This window comes from Corvus brachyrhynchos, unplaced genomic scaffold (genome assembly GCF_000691975.1).
Source record: "Corvus brachyrhynchos isolate BGI_N302 unplaced genomic scaffold, ASM69197v1 scaffold3, whole genome shotgun sequence".
Classification (NCBI taxonomy): Eukaryota; Metazoa; Chordata; class Aves; order Passeriformes; family Corvidae; genus Corvus; species Corvus brachyrhynchos.
In genome coordinates, this window is record NW_008237619.1 from 3,577,765 (window position 1) to 3,590,501 (window position 12,737).

Here is a 12,737-nt window from a genome sequence, read left to right on the forward strand (position 1 = left end):
AGAAACCTGCCTTCTGGGGAGGAGTCGTTCCTTCCAGAGCGTTTCCTCCTAAACTTGTCTCAAACCGAGACACTCTGTCTAAAGGAGAAGGTGAAGGAACTCTTTGTTCTTTTCATCAACAATCTCAGTAGTATCTCTGTGCAGAAAACTACTTTCTTCCTGTATGTCAAGGTGTTCATAGGATTCCTTCATTCCTTTTTTTCTAGATAAAATAGAAATACTTATAAGAACTACTGATGTGTAAAATTAATCCCATAGTGGGAACAGAACAAGACACACTCACTATAAAGATGTCAGCATTTTCCATTTTAGCATTATCTCAGTAAAATAAGCATCTACACAACAGTGTGGAAACATTCCTGGTTTTTCCATCTTATCCTCCATCAATGTAACCAGAATTGAGTTAACCTGTAAACTGTTCCACTTCCTCTGATTACAACATGTTTGAGGGCTCAACAGGTCCCAAGACAACTTAATCTTGCTTAAATTGTTTAGACAACTGCATCTCAAAGTAGATTACCATCTCTAAAGCATGTTACAACTGTTTAATAAGCAGCATGCAAGTGAATCTCTATGTAAAGAGAAAAATGAAAAAAGACTGAGGCATAATAATTTCAGAATTTTCTTTCCCATGCATTTTTGCTGTACCTCATGGTAGCCATCATAACATGTCTCCTGAAGCTTAGCAAATCCAGACTGTGACAAAATTTTAAGATACAGGGAGTTTGAAGGTAAATGTTTCCAAGGGCAGGGCAGAAGGATGGACTAAGAACTGAAGTCTGGATTTTTAAGGATACTCACTTCCATTGCAGAGGAAACAGACAGAATATTCTAATACAGAGCCAGCCTATTACAAACACATGAGAATAAAATGCATCCACTTGAAGATACCGCGCTCCAGTAAAGAGGAGAGCTGTGCAGAGAGATGAGGTCAGGGACCATATGGTTCTAAGGATCTCCTACACAAAGCAATTTAGTATCACTTTTCAAACTGAGGTTTTGACAAGCTTTGACAGTGCATGCAATTGACAGTAGATACAATTAAACAGTAATTTGGGGCCCTGATGAAAACCAGGTAGGAACATTGTTTGAGAAACTTCACATTTTGTTTTGGATTCTTTTTGGTCTTAAAGACAAGTGAGAAAATTCAGCAATTCAATCACTCTTTAAGCAAGCTATTGGAAAATATTTGTGAGGGGTAACCACCTCTTTCATCCTTTATGAAGCACAGAAGAGCATCTGATTAAAGGAAGGGCTTGTTGACATTGTTACAACCAAAATACAACCAAAATGCACAGATGCACCATAGAGGGCCTCAAAACTTAGAAAATAGCAAGAATGAGGACAGTTTATTTATGCTGAAACTTATCTTCCTATATTTTCCGTCTTTTTTGTATGCTTTAACCCATGAAAATCAAATTTATGTTTCAATTAAACATTCAAGGTCTGGATTTAGGTTCTTCCCTTCAATTTGAGTTAGGGGTCCATTTTGAGGAGGTGGTCAATGGGTTTCAACCTCCCACTGTCAGAATTACCTTTCCCTCCTTACTGCTCAGTTCTTTTGACTTCACTCCTGGTTGCCCTTGTCCAGACAGCCCATTAACATTGGGATTGTCTTCCCTTTTTCTTAAAACAAAAGATCAGCCTAGCAAACAATGCTAACAGTGCAGTTGTTCAATCATAACTGTCTAGATACAGCTACTGATCACCAATTGTTTTTAAAGTTGCAAAGTTTGGCTCAAACCCTCATTCAAATCTTGAGGGGCTTGGTATCAACAGTACCTTAAAAAATAAGTACTATAATGATTGTACATACCTTGAGATAGCAAACTGCTACCACTGTTGCCACTGTTGTCACCACTGCAACAAACAGTGCTCCTAGCACAATCTTCCAGGTCTTGCCTGAATTTTCTTTAAAAATACAAAAACAAAACAGAAGTGCTTTATATCGCAAATTAATATTCACTATTGTTCAATAAATATAAGCTATGATTTTTCTTACTTGTAATCTAAAAGGTATGATTTAGGGAGAAAGAAACATTAAAAGGAAACTGAGACAAAGACAACAGTGTTAAGTTACTTGACTCATACTATAAGACTTTGAAGTGATACTTTACCGACTTAAGTGTGAATAGCCAAAAGCAGATTATTTTATTTAATTGTGCTGATAGCAAATTCCATGTGTGCTCATAGGATAGGATTTGACAGCTTCTTAATACAAGTCCCATTTAAAAGCAATCAACTGCCCAGTATGTCAAACACTGTCTCCAGGTATGGTGCTCAGTGCCATTAACAGCACTGCTCATTTACAGTAGAGCAGCTCTGTAAATGTTATCCAGCCTGGATCATAAATTTCATAACTCCTACTGCAAAATCTTTGCAACTTTAATCTGAAACGTTGCCCAGCTTCATAGTGCAACTATGCAATCCAGGTGGACACAAGAAATCCTGAGGTGGGTGATAACCATGGATTCCACAGGAGATCAAAGCTCACCTAGTAGAAACCCCTGCATAGCACCAAACTGTCAGAAGAACAGTATGGTTCTTCTACCTCAGGCTATATTTCCTCTGCTGTGTCCTGTCCGAAGAATTTGAAAAATTCTACACTCCTCTGGAAACTTCCTATGGATGTCTGGCAAACAACTAAAAAATAAGAACTGCTAAAACGGAGCATTTAATCTAGTCATTGCCTTAGCTTGACTCTGTAGCCACATGCAGATCTATGTTACACCTTGCCAGTTCCAGTGGTAGAGCAGCTTTAAGCTGCAACCCTTCCTTACACAGAAGAGAGCTGCTTAAATGACTGTAAATTCATCTCTTTTTTTTCCCCCTCAGAAGCCTTCTTTCCAGTGGCCCTTGGAAACCCTTCTGATGGCTCAGCAGCTGCTATCCAATGTGGTCTAGCCCATCCCCTACTGTGTCCAGACGCTTATCTGCTTTCCGGCTGTGCTGCCACAAAGGTGCTCATCTCTCTGTAAGTGTCTTCTCAGTTCTGTATAACCAAACTGTGGACCCCAAGCAGGAACATCCTGTGAGCAGCACAGTAATGTCACCACTGAAGAGGGGCTTTCTATCACCTATGGCTGTTGTAAGATCCATCAGAGAGCAGCTAGAGAAAGGCATTTGTAGCAGATGATCCCAATGACATTTGGACTGTCTCCAGTAAATGTACAGGGAGACTGATGGACTTGTGAACAGAAGTTAGGAGTGTCAGCTAAAGGTGTAACTCCTTGGAGGTGTTGGATGCTCTCCACTCTAGAAGCACAATATTAGCTTTACAGGATAAGGAAGATCAGGCTGCAATTTGAGCTGCAGGGAAGTATGTTTGTCTGACTTAAGCGTTTTCTTTAATCCAACTCCCCTCCTTCAGGTTGCATACAGCCGCTGCCATCTAAACCATCAGGTTTTCAGAATGAAATTAAGCCATCATGAGGGAGGGGGAAGAAAGGAAGACAAAAAGATGTAGCTATTATCACTTATTTTACCCCCTTTTATGTTGCCTCTATTTTTCATGTCTTACTGTCTTGTTTCAAGTTCTCTTCTTTGTTTAGAAGAGGTGCCCTATATTAGGAAGAGGTGCCCTATATTAGTTCACAATCTTTTAGGTGATTGTATTTAATTGTGTAAAATGTCTGTATGCTACTGTTGTATGTCCTACTGAGAATGAAATAACTGTAACTAAGATTTCACAGCTAGAAATTTACTATAGCTCATAGAAACACAGGCATGCACTTAAACATATATATCCCCAGGCCTAAAAAAGGCCTGCTGTGTAGAATTAAAGCTTTGAAAATAACAACTGTGGGTTCTCAACAAGCTTTCTTCTGCAGCCAAACTTGTACCACATGCTTTGGGCTTCCCATCATCTCTCTGCTACATTTAAAGCTGTGTTTGCTGTCAGCAGAGCATTTAGGACAGGATTCTGAGAGCCCTGCTGTGCCCTCAGCTTTGAGAGCAGTTGGTGGCAATTGAAGGCAGCCACTGATTTTGAAACCTTTGCCACAATAAGCTGCTGACTGAAAAAAAAAACTTCTAGTCTTTAAATAAACACATCTGAGGTAGCTTTTTTTTTCCCTTGGGCCAACAATAATAAAATATGTATCTATTCTACCCAACTGTACCAATCACACAAGATGGTTTTTCTCAGTATTTTATAGATTTCTGATTGACTCTTTTGGCTGTGCATTGTCCTAACTGGTCCTCATCCTCTGAAATGGAAGGAATGGTAACTTACCAACATGTAAAGTTCTCACAGTAAGTTTTGTGTAGAAAGGTGTTGAAATATTACACAGATATTCTCCACTGTCATCTGCAGTAAGATCATCCAGCATTAGTGAAAAGTCATTTTCGTGAACCCGGACTCGAGGCTGGTGAGAGTGAGATGTGCCATTGAAGGAGGCCAGGACTGAGCTCACTGCATTTCTGTGTAATGTCCAGACAACACTGAAACCAGAGTCAAAGCCAGAGCTTGCGGTGTCATTCCCATGTTCACAAGGAATTACAGTGCTACCTCCTTCCACATTAAACAGGTGGTCTGAAACAGATAAAGAACTCTGCAGGTTTTTTTGGAAAATACTGTGAAGGTAATTTAAACATTTTCTGACTTTTTTTTGAGGTTTGATACTACTATGGACACACTTAAAAACATATTTCACTACTTTGATAACATATTCAAATATCACAGTATGTTTCTAAAAGCATCTGAAGATTTTAAAAACCTATCTTACACTAAAAAAAAAATCTGATTTGTACTGGCAATATTTACGAAAATCCTTTTTTTTCATTTGACTATTTTTCCTCTAATTGAGGGGCTCATTAATAGAAGTGATTCAGTCTAGTCTAAGTCACTGTGTAAAACAGCAGGAAATTCCACATGCTGGGAGCAGAGGGAAAATGCAACTGTTCAGATACCTGCACATCTGAAGCAAAAGGATAAAACACAATTTAACTAAAAGAATAAAAAGATCATATGTAGTTAGAAATAACTTTCTGCTATGGTGGACTTAAGTACTTTACTTGTCTATGATGAACATTTAATGATTAGTGAACAGCTTTAAAAAAACAGGAAAGGGAAGGAGAAGGCAGGTAAGTGGAATTAATACCTAATATATAAAATACTAACACAAGATAAATTAACATCAGAGCACAACAATTGATTTGATATCAGGGATTTGAAAGCAGTAGTGGCTGGCAGTCAGCTGGAAAGGAAGGTAATAGATTATTTTGATATGGTATAACTACATTTGATTTCTGTGTGGGAGTTTTAACTAACAGAGGTGTGGGGCTGAAAATCGTGAATACAAAACAAAAATGTACCCCATGTTGCTATTGTACAAGTCAAAGGAAAGCAGTTTGCTATCAAAATAGTCTACTGAGGGGTTAGATGGATGCAGGGAAATTCAAATAAATGTGTAATGAAATATACCTTTTTCTCTTGTGGATCAGAGGCACAGATAAACAAAACAGACACTTATCATGCACTTGTTAGCTATTATGATGGCATACTTTAAATCTTTCATACTGTAAGCTATTCCATGTAAATTAAAAACTGCACTCTTGTTCTGGAGCTTATGCAGTTGGTTAGGAACTGAGAGTGTCTGGACACACTTTAGGGGGAAATCAGGGTGATGGAAGCATCCATGCACATCTCACAAGAGAACTGCTCTGCATTGCTCTTCATTCAATTAAGAATATTTTCTAAGAAACAGGAGAGGTTGAAAAGCAGTTATTTACTCAAACTGAATTTCCAGTGAAATTCAGGAGGAAGACAAAGCAGAATTGAAATTTCATAATCCTGCTTTTCCTTAACTAACAAAATGAGCTCCTGTTTGCTAAAATGCAAACAGTGTTTGCTGCTCTCCATTCCCATGCACCCCAGCACTCAGACCAGTACTTAAGGAAGCATGTGAAGAGAAGTACAATGAAAGGATCAAACAGTACCAATAAAAGTCTGGCAACAGATAGGAAATGGGCAAAGTAAAGATCACATATGCAGCTAGAGCAGCACGCAAACTTCCACCTCCCTCACAGAACTCACATATTCTCCAAGGTTTCCATGTATTTTGTCCAATAGACAAAATTCTTTATTGATAGAGTGTTAAGTTTGTTTATTAGGCACCTCTTAAAATGTGAAACCGATATAGAAAAGATGTTCAGAGTAAAGGTAACTTGCAGAAGGGTGAGCTAGCCCCTCTCATTCCTACTTCTTGGAAATAACTTGTAATGCTGTCCTGTAACCCTAACAGATGCATTGCAAACAGAAAAGTATATCCTTTTGCATTGTCCCATATCCATGTTGCCCCACTGCAGAAAGACTGTCTTTATTTTGACCCTGAAGCCAGCTGTGAAATTCAGTAACAATGGAGGAAGAGACTTCCATTCATTCCTACCTTGCATCTTCCATTCAGCAGCCCACACTTCACCATGGAAATGAATATGACAGTAGTAAGTATCTGCCATGTTTATAATGTCCTGGTCACTTCTAAGAGAATAGAGAACTCCATTCCTGGTTTCCTCCTGATCTGTCTCTTGGATGGATATATTGCCTTTTACCCAAGATATATTTGGTGCTGGATAAGTGAGAAACGCATAGCACTTCAGTCTCCTTTCTGTGTTTGTCTTCTGGTATTCCAGTGCATAAGAAGAAGGAGCTGTATATGAAAAAAAAAATAAAATAAAAAAAAATCCTACTACTTACCAAATAGTTTTTAACTTGAAGTGATTGCTCCTTTGAAATACCATCTGGGAGAATAAATATAGCTGAGAACAAAACTTAATCTGTGTTTGATTTCAAAAGAAAACACAGCTACTTACAATGCCAAGATCTGTACTGTTCTGAGAAGCCACATTATGTATACCACGTAATTACCCCTTAGAAATCAGGGTGCAATAGGTTATGAAAACAAGTGCTGCACTATAATTTTCCAACCCGTGTTATGACATTTCACCAGAGAAAAAAATTGCTTCATAACACTGTCAGGCCCAAAAGGTACTCTGCTGGGTTGGAGGATTTTGATTCCATGGGAGAAACAACACAAGAAAATCTGTTGGTGTCATCCCATTTGTGATGGTGCAATCCAAGGATTTTTGATGTCTTACTGACCCCTTACGCGTAGCAGCACTTCCACTTCTGTTCCATCTTGCACTGTTCCCACATAGCAAGTGTAGGAGCCCTCATCAGTCATGGTCAGGTTACTAAGTTTCAAGGAGGCATTTCCACTAGGGATGTTCTCATGGAAAAGGTGTGTTCTGAGTCTGTAATGTGGATCTTGTTCTTCCAACTGATCCTTCTGCTGGTAGTAACTGTGCACATTTTTGTTCTCTTTGCTCCAGTGAATTACTTCATCATGCCCAGGTGGGAAACGACAAGGGAGGATGCAATCCTTGGAAAACAGCCCTGTTACTTCTTCCTGTTCTGTAAAACCTGAAGCCCATAAGTACAAATGAGTAACTTTAATCCAATCTACAAGTATATTTCTGCCCTTCTTTATCCCTGACAAAAAAATGCTCTTGCAAGCAGCACATCCCTATCAGGTGTGCCACCATCACTTTCATGGCTTTTCTGTTACATGACTCTCTTGGGACAGCAAAGGTCTCCGTTCAGTTTAATCAGGATGATAACACAGAGCTCTGCTCTTTGAACTTCTAACCAGTTTAAGTAGAAATCCCAAGTAAGCACCTACATATTCAAATCAGCACACCACCACCTTACCACATGAGCTTCAAACGTGTTTCCACATCCTGAACCACATCTTTTCCTCCTTGGACTTTAAAAACCTTTTGAACTGCAGCTTCCTACATGTTCAAACCTTCACAGTGCTGTGCTGCAATGCCCCATGTTACCAGCCACCCTCACATAGTGCCAAGCAGTTGTACCATAACAGGGAAAAACGACATGGTGCTGCAACTGACAGAAAGGACAGAACTTCTTGAAACAGCTTTGCCAACACAGACAGCGCCAGGAAGTTCTGTCCCAGCCACTTGAGATAATTAAGGCGTGCATTCCACAAATTCACAGAACTGGTAGCATCTCATTTCTGTCACCATTTAATTAGGCCTTGCTAGCATAAAAGAGCAATTTAAAATTCATCTTTTAAAAAACTGACTGCATTGGCTTAGCATTGTCACGTGGACCTTCTTGGCCAAGGTCAGACAACCTGTTAGGCTGGTAGTGAGTGCCCAGGGGCAGCTGCCTTCTCAGAAACTCTGATGCCCTCTCCAGCTCATCTGGCAGGACAATCCAAATGACTTTTCCTTAGGCTTCTCAATGCAAAGTCAGCCAATTTGCTGCAAACCATTTTCAGTCTGAACTGAAAAGCACTGCCTGCTGAGCCGTGGGGCAGGAACATTGGCAGGTAACAGTCTGGGGGCTCAATGTGCCCAATGGCCACAGCCATCCATGCAGCCACCTTACAGTCTTTTGCTTCAGAAGTGTTTTACATTACCCAAAATCCAATCTTTACCATTAATACACCATGTTTGAATTCACTAATTCTCCTTAAAAATAAAAATAATAAAGAAGACCATTATTAGTAAAGCTAAGACATACCCCAAAGTATAGTGGTGATGTGAAATAAATAGATGATAAGAGGTGGTATGTTCTGTCCCTTCATGTCTTCGTTTGTTCACAGACTCACATCACACTGGCAAAATAAAAGCAGGGGAGAAAACATGCTTAAAAGCAGGTAAAAGACATGCCCATATCATAAAATTTCCTTTCTACAGTTTACTAAGGACTATAGGCCCTTGTATCAATTTTTTTGTTTGCAACAGACTTGGTCCAGATTTTTGACCTTAAGGTCATTCATTATATGATCCTATGCATTACATAATGGTTGAGGCCCTCTCATTACCTTGTAGCCCCTTGCAGATTGATACTTTATTTTTAATATATAGAAAATGTTTACTCTCAGTGTTGTTGCAGGCCTAAGGAATATTAGGCTTCATCATTCCTGAACAGGACACGAAGGAAAACTGGTCAAGTAAAATTTGCAAAACGATCCAAGATGTTCCTTGTCAAACCTGATTTTCTTTACTTCTTAAAATATATTTCTGATTACTGCAATATTTGACTTTCTGGGGTGGGAAATTTGACTGCATTTGTAAATATTGCAGATATAGAGAACTTTTTACACTTTTTACCCTTTCAGAAATGCGTGCATGGAAATCTAGGGTAGGAATGCGAAGGAGGAGGAGGCTCTCTCATCATGTCTTCTGTTTTGTCAGATAGCGATGAACTGGAACCTCTCATGCATAACAGAAAAAGAATAACCTTATTGTAACTATTACCTGAGTGAAGGAAGAATGCAGCCTTACTATCCTAAAATACAGCCTACCCCAGTGGAAAAATTATCTCATGAATCAAAGAACTTGTAAAGACTTTAAAGAATTTTCCTAGTACTTTTTGCCTCCCCAAAAGGCAGATACAGGTACCATTTTTAACTGACACAGGACATGGGTTTAGCCAGACTTGCTAGCCAGACCTTTTAGTATTAATGAGTAATTCAACTGGTTTGTGACACTGTATTTGATGTGGATGTGAATCTTAAATCCCAAAGATTTTTGAGTATTATTTCTTTTGAAAAGGTTGTGTGATTGTCTTATGTATCTCACTATTCTGTTAGGAGAAAAACCAGAACAAAACAAAAAAAACAACAGAGGCACCAAAACATTAAATCTGAGACAGAACTGATGCCATGGTAAAATAAAAATTTATGATATATAATTTTGCTCCATGTCAGCAACATTTTCCAGTATCTACCTTCTTTTCCCCTTGCATTAGCAAGTGGGGTACATCACCTTTTACTGGATTTTTTGCTCATTTACCTATCACTTCCAACTTGATCAACACAATATACTGTGCTTCATGTTTGAATTTCAGAAACTGCCATCAATGCTGTACATCCCTTAGTGAGGGATCTGCCAAGTTTAATTGACTGTCGCCTTTCATTGGCGGTTATGCTCTGAGAGTAACATGGTTCCAGTGCTACCTCAATCAATGCTGTGATGCATTTGGGGGCTCCATGGACAGTGCACACTGCCTCCCACCTTCCAGCTGTACCCCATAACCCTGCTCCAAAATACAGAGCTACAACTAGTTAGCTGAAAATTTTCACGTTCAGCACAAACCTTAGCTTTGGATCTTCCCATTGTAGCATGCTGAGAAAAATGTATGCTGGTCTGTAGAAAAATCTGAGGAGTGTAGGCTCTGGCCAGTCTTTTCACCAAGTCCTGGGGTCTTACAGGAATAAAGTATATGAATGCTGATAGAGCCACACTGCAAAGTACTGAACAAACATGCTTTTCCTGTTTGTCACAGATTTAAGTGGCACAACCAAGAAATCATGCCCTAAGGCTTTGTAATGAAATATCAATATGAAATTATGTATAGAGACAGTGTACAACTGGAATTAAGATCACTGTAGTCATGATAATTACTGATGCTCTAGTTTTCAGGAGAATTATTTCATACAGAATCACCACAGGTGCAACTGGAAAGCAGCTCAGCCAGGGTTTCTTGAGAGCAAGGCAAGGTGCTAAAATGCATCTCCAAAGACATACTGAACAGCTCAAATAGTGGTAGGGAGAATGCTGGATTTGCTTTGGCCACTACAAGAAAAGAACACATGCTTTCTTTTTCTTCTGTTAATCAGCAACCAAACTGTATCCAAGTTATTTCCTCATCTTTGAGCTCTGCATTCAAGTTGAAACCTGATCAGAGCACTCCTGCAGCAAACAGCCATTGGGATTGGTGGCTGCCCAGTGTACTTTCCTCTGTGACCTCTTCAAGAGCAGACATGCATATTGAAATATCCTCTTTTCAAACCAAATTTATTTATTTATTAGTACAAAGGATTCTGATTAATTCCTTTTCAATGTAACTTAGTGACAACACATTTCAAGCATACACACACTTAAGAGGATTGGGAAATATCAGAGGATTTCCATTTTTAGCAACAAGCAAACAAGACAAACCAACATGTAAAAGTCTGAAAAACACATGTTAATCACATACTACTAAAATCTCTTACCTACCACAGTGATACCAGCTTTCCAGAATTTCTTCACCAAACCTTCAGAGGATTTCCTGCAGTAAAAAAAGAGAAGTAATTCTCTGCCTCCCCACACTGAAACCCTTACAACTTAAATGCTAACTTCAGTTGCTGAGGAAATACTCCTAAGGGAAGAAAGTTTCCACAATCTGAACATCTCTCCCTGTTGAACTTTGCCTCACTCCAGCTGCACTCTCAGCGCCCCACCCGCACGGCACAGAGCTCAAGTAACTAACAAAAGTTAATGCCAGTCAGGCATGAGCAGGGAAGCGCAGCTGTTTCTACACTAAGACTGCGATTCAACACACACGAAGCTTTCACACCTGTTGCGTTCCCTTCTTCGGGCTTAAAAAAACTTCTTCCCTTAACCACTTCTTTTGCCTGGCTTTGTTGACCAAACCCAAAGATCCGGCAAGCGGTAATAGGAAATGAGTTCCCGTGACAAATGCGATGCTTAGAGCACCCACGTTGCCCCTCGGAAATGCGCTCGGGCGCCGCAGCGACGGCCGCAATTCTCTTACGGGGTAGAGCGAGGTCACATCTCTGCGGGCACAGGAGAACGAGAACGTAAGGTAAAAGTAATCATGACACTCTTCTCAAAAAGCTGGTAACCTGAAACAAGAAGTAGGTGCCTAGGACTGCCTGCAGGGTTAGGTAATTATTTTCTAACAATGTTTTAACAGTGACTTACTTTCTCTGGACAATTCCAGACTTGTGTGTGCCGTCTGGTTTCCAGAAGAACAGAACGACTCAAGTGTTTTCGGGAAGAGGGCTTACAAAAAACCCCAGAGTGCAGGAAGAAGTGGCAAGAAGGGATGCCTCCCCTCAAAGACTAGCTGGTGCTAGCAGTACACAGGCGAGGTGTGTCTTGCATTCACAGAAAGAATCATTTCCTGAGATCATCAAGTCCAGCCTCTGACTGATGAGCTTCTCAACTAGACTATGGCATTAAGTGACATATCCAGTCGTTTCTTGACCACTTCCAGGGATGGTGAGGTCCCTGGACAGCTCATTGCAATGCTGGACAACCCTTTCAGTGAGGAAATTCCTCCAATATCCAGTCTAAACGTCCCCTGGCGCAGCTTGAGGCTATGTCCTCTTGTCCCGTTACTAATGAACTGGGAGAACAGACCAATTCCCACCTGGCTACAACTTCCTTTCAGGGAGATGTAAAGTGGTAGGGTCTTTCCTGAGCGGCTCCTCATGGGAACTGCACTTCAGACCCTTCACCAGCTCCGCTGCCCTTCTCTGGACGCACTCCAGCACCTCAGTATCTGTCTCGTTGGACACAGCACTCGAGGTGCCTCACCAGTACCGAGCACATTCCCGGGAGCCGGAGCTTCCCCACCCTGCCCGCACCCGCGGCCGATGCTACAGCTCCTCGGCTGCCGACACTTACTTTTCCGCACATGCAGCTGCACAGCACCGCGCCTCAGCCCGTGAGCTACAGCCGCTGCCCACTCCGCACCTGCAGGGACCCAGGCGTTCCGAAGTTTGTCTTGGGGAACGGGGAAAAGAACGGGACAAAGTTTGAACGAAGAGCTCACGTAAAGCCCCTCATTAGTGGGCACATCAAACTTTGTCCGCGCATTGGCTGTGGGGCCGCTCCGGCACCGCCCCGGGCCCGCCTCTGGTGCGTGGCTACCCGCAAAGATGGCGGGAGAGGGCGCTCCCGGCCGGCGCGGG

At 40.9% G+C, this 12,737-nt stretch overlaps 1 protein-coding gene across 8 annotated transcripts; it reads right to left on the reverse strand.

Moving 5' to 3' along the window:
• Positions 1-6: 6 nt before the first annotated feature.
• Positions 7-12,686, reverse strand: HHLA2 (HERV-H LTR-associating 2). Of its 8 annotated transcripts, none has more exons than XM_017731808.1 (11): positions 12,451-12,686; positions 11,375-11,594; positions 11,035-11,086; positions 10,129-10,237; positions 9,142-9,243; positions 8,549-8,642; positions 7,103-7,423; positions 6,390-6,650; positions 4,235-4,534; positions 1,817-1,911; positions 7-202 (listed from the first exon to the last, which is right to left on the reverse strand). In XM_017731808.1, exons 6-11 carry the CDS (start codon positions 8,610-8,612, stop codon positions 176-178), a joined length of 1,068 nt encoding a protein of 355 aa, XP_017587297.1. In that variant the 5' UTR covers positions 8,613-8,642; positions 9,142-9,243; positions 10,129-10,237; positions 11,035-11,086; positions 11,375-11,594; positions 12,451-12,686; the 3' UTR covers positions 7-175. The 8 variants fall into 8 exon arrangements, with proteins under 8 accessions (XP_017587297.1, XP_017587296.1, XP_017587301.1 ...); XM_017731807.1 differs by having other exon boundaries at positions 11,031-11,086; XM_017731812.1 differs by lacking the exon at positions 11,375-11,594.
• Positions 12,687-12,737: the final 51 nt, after the last annotated feature.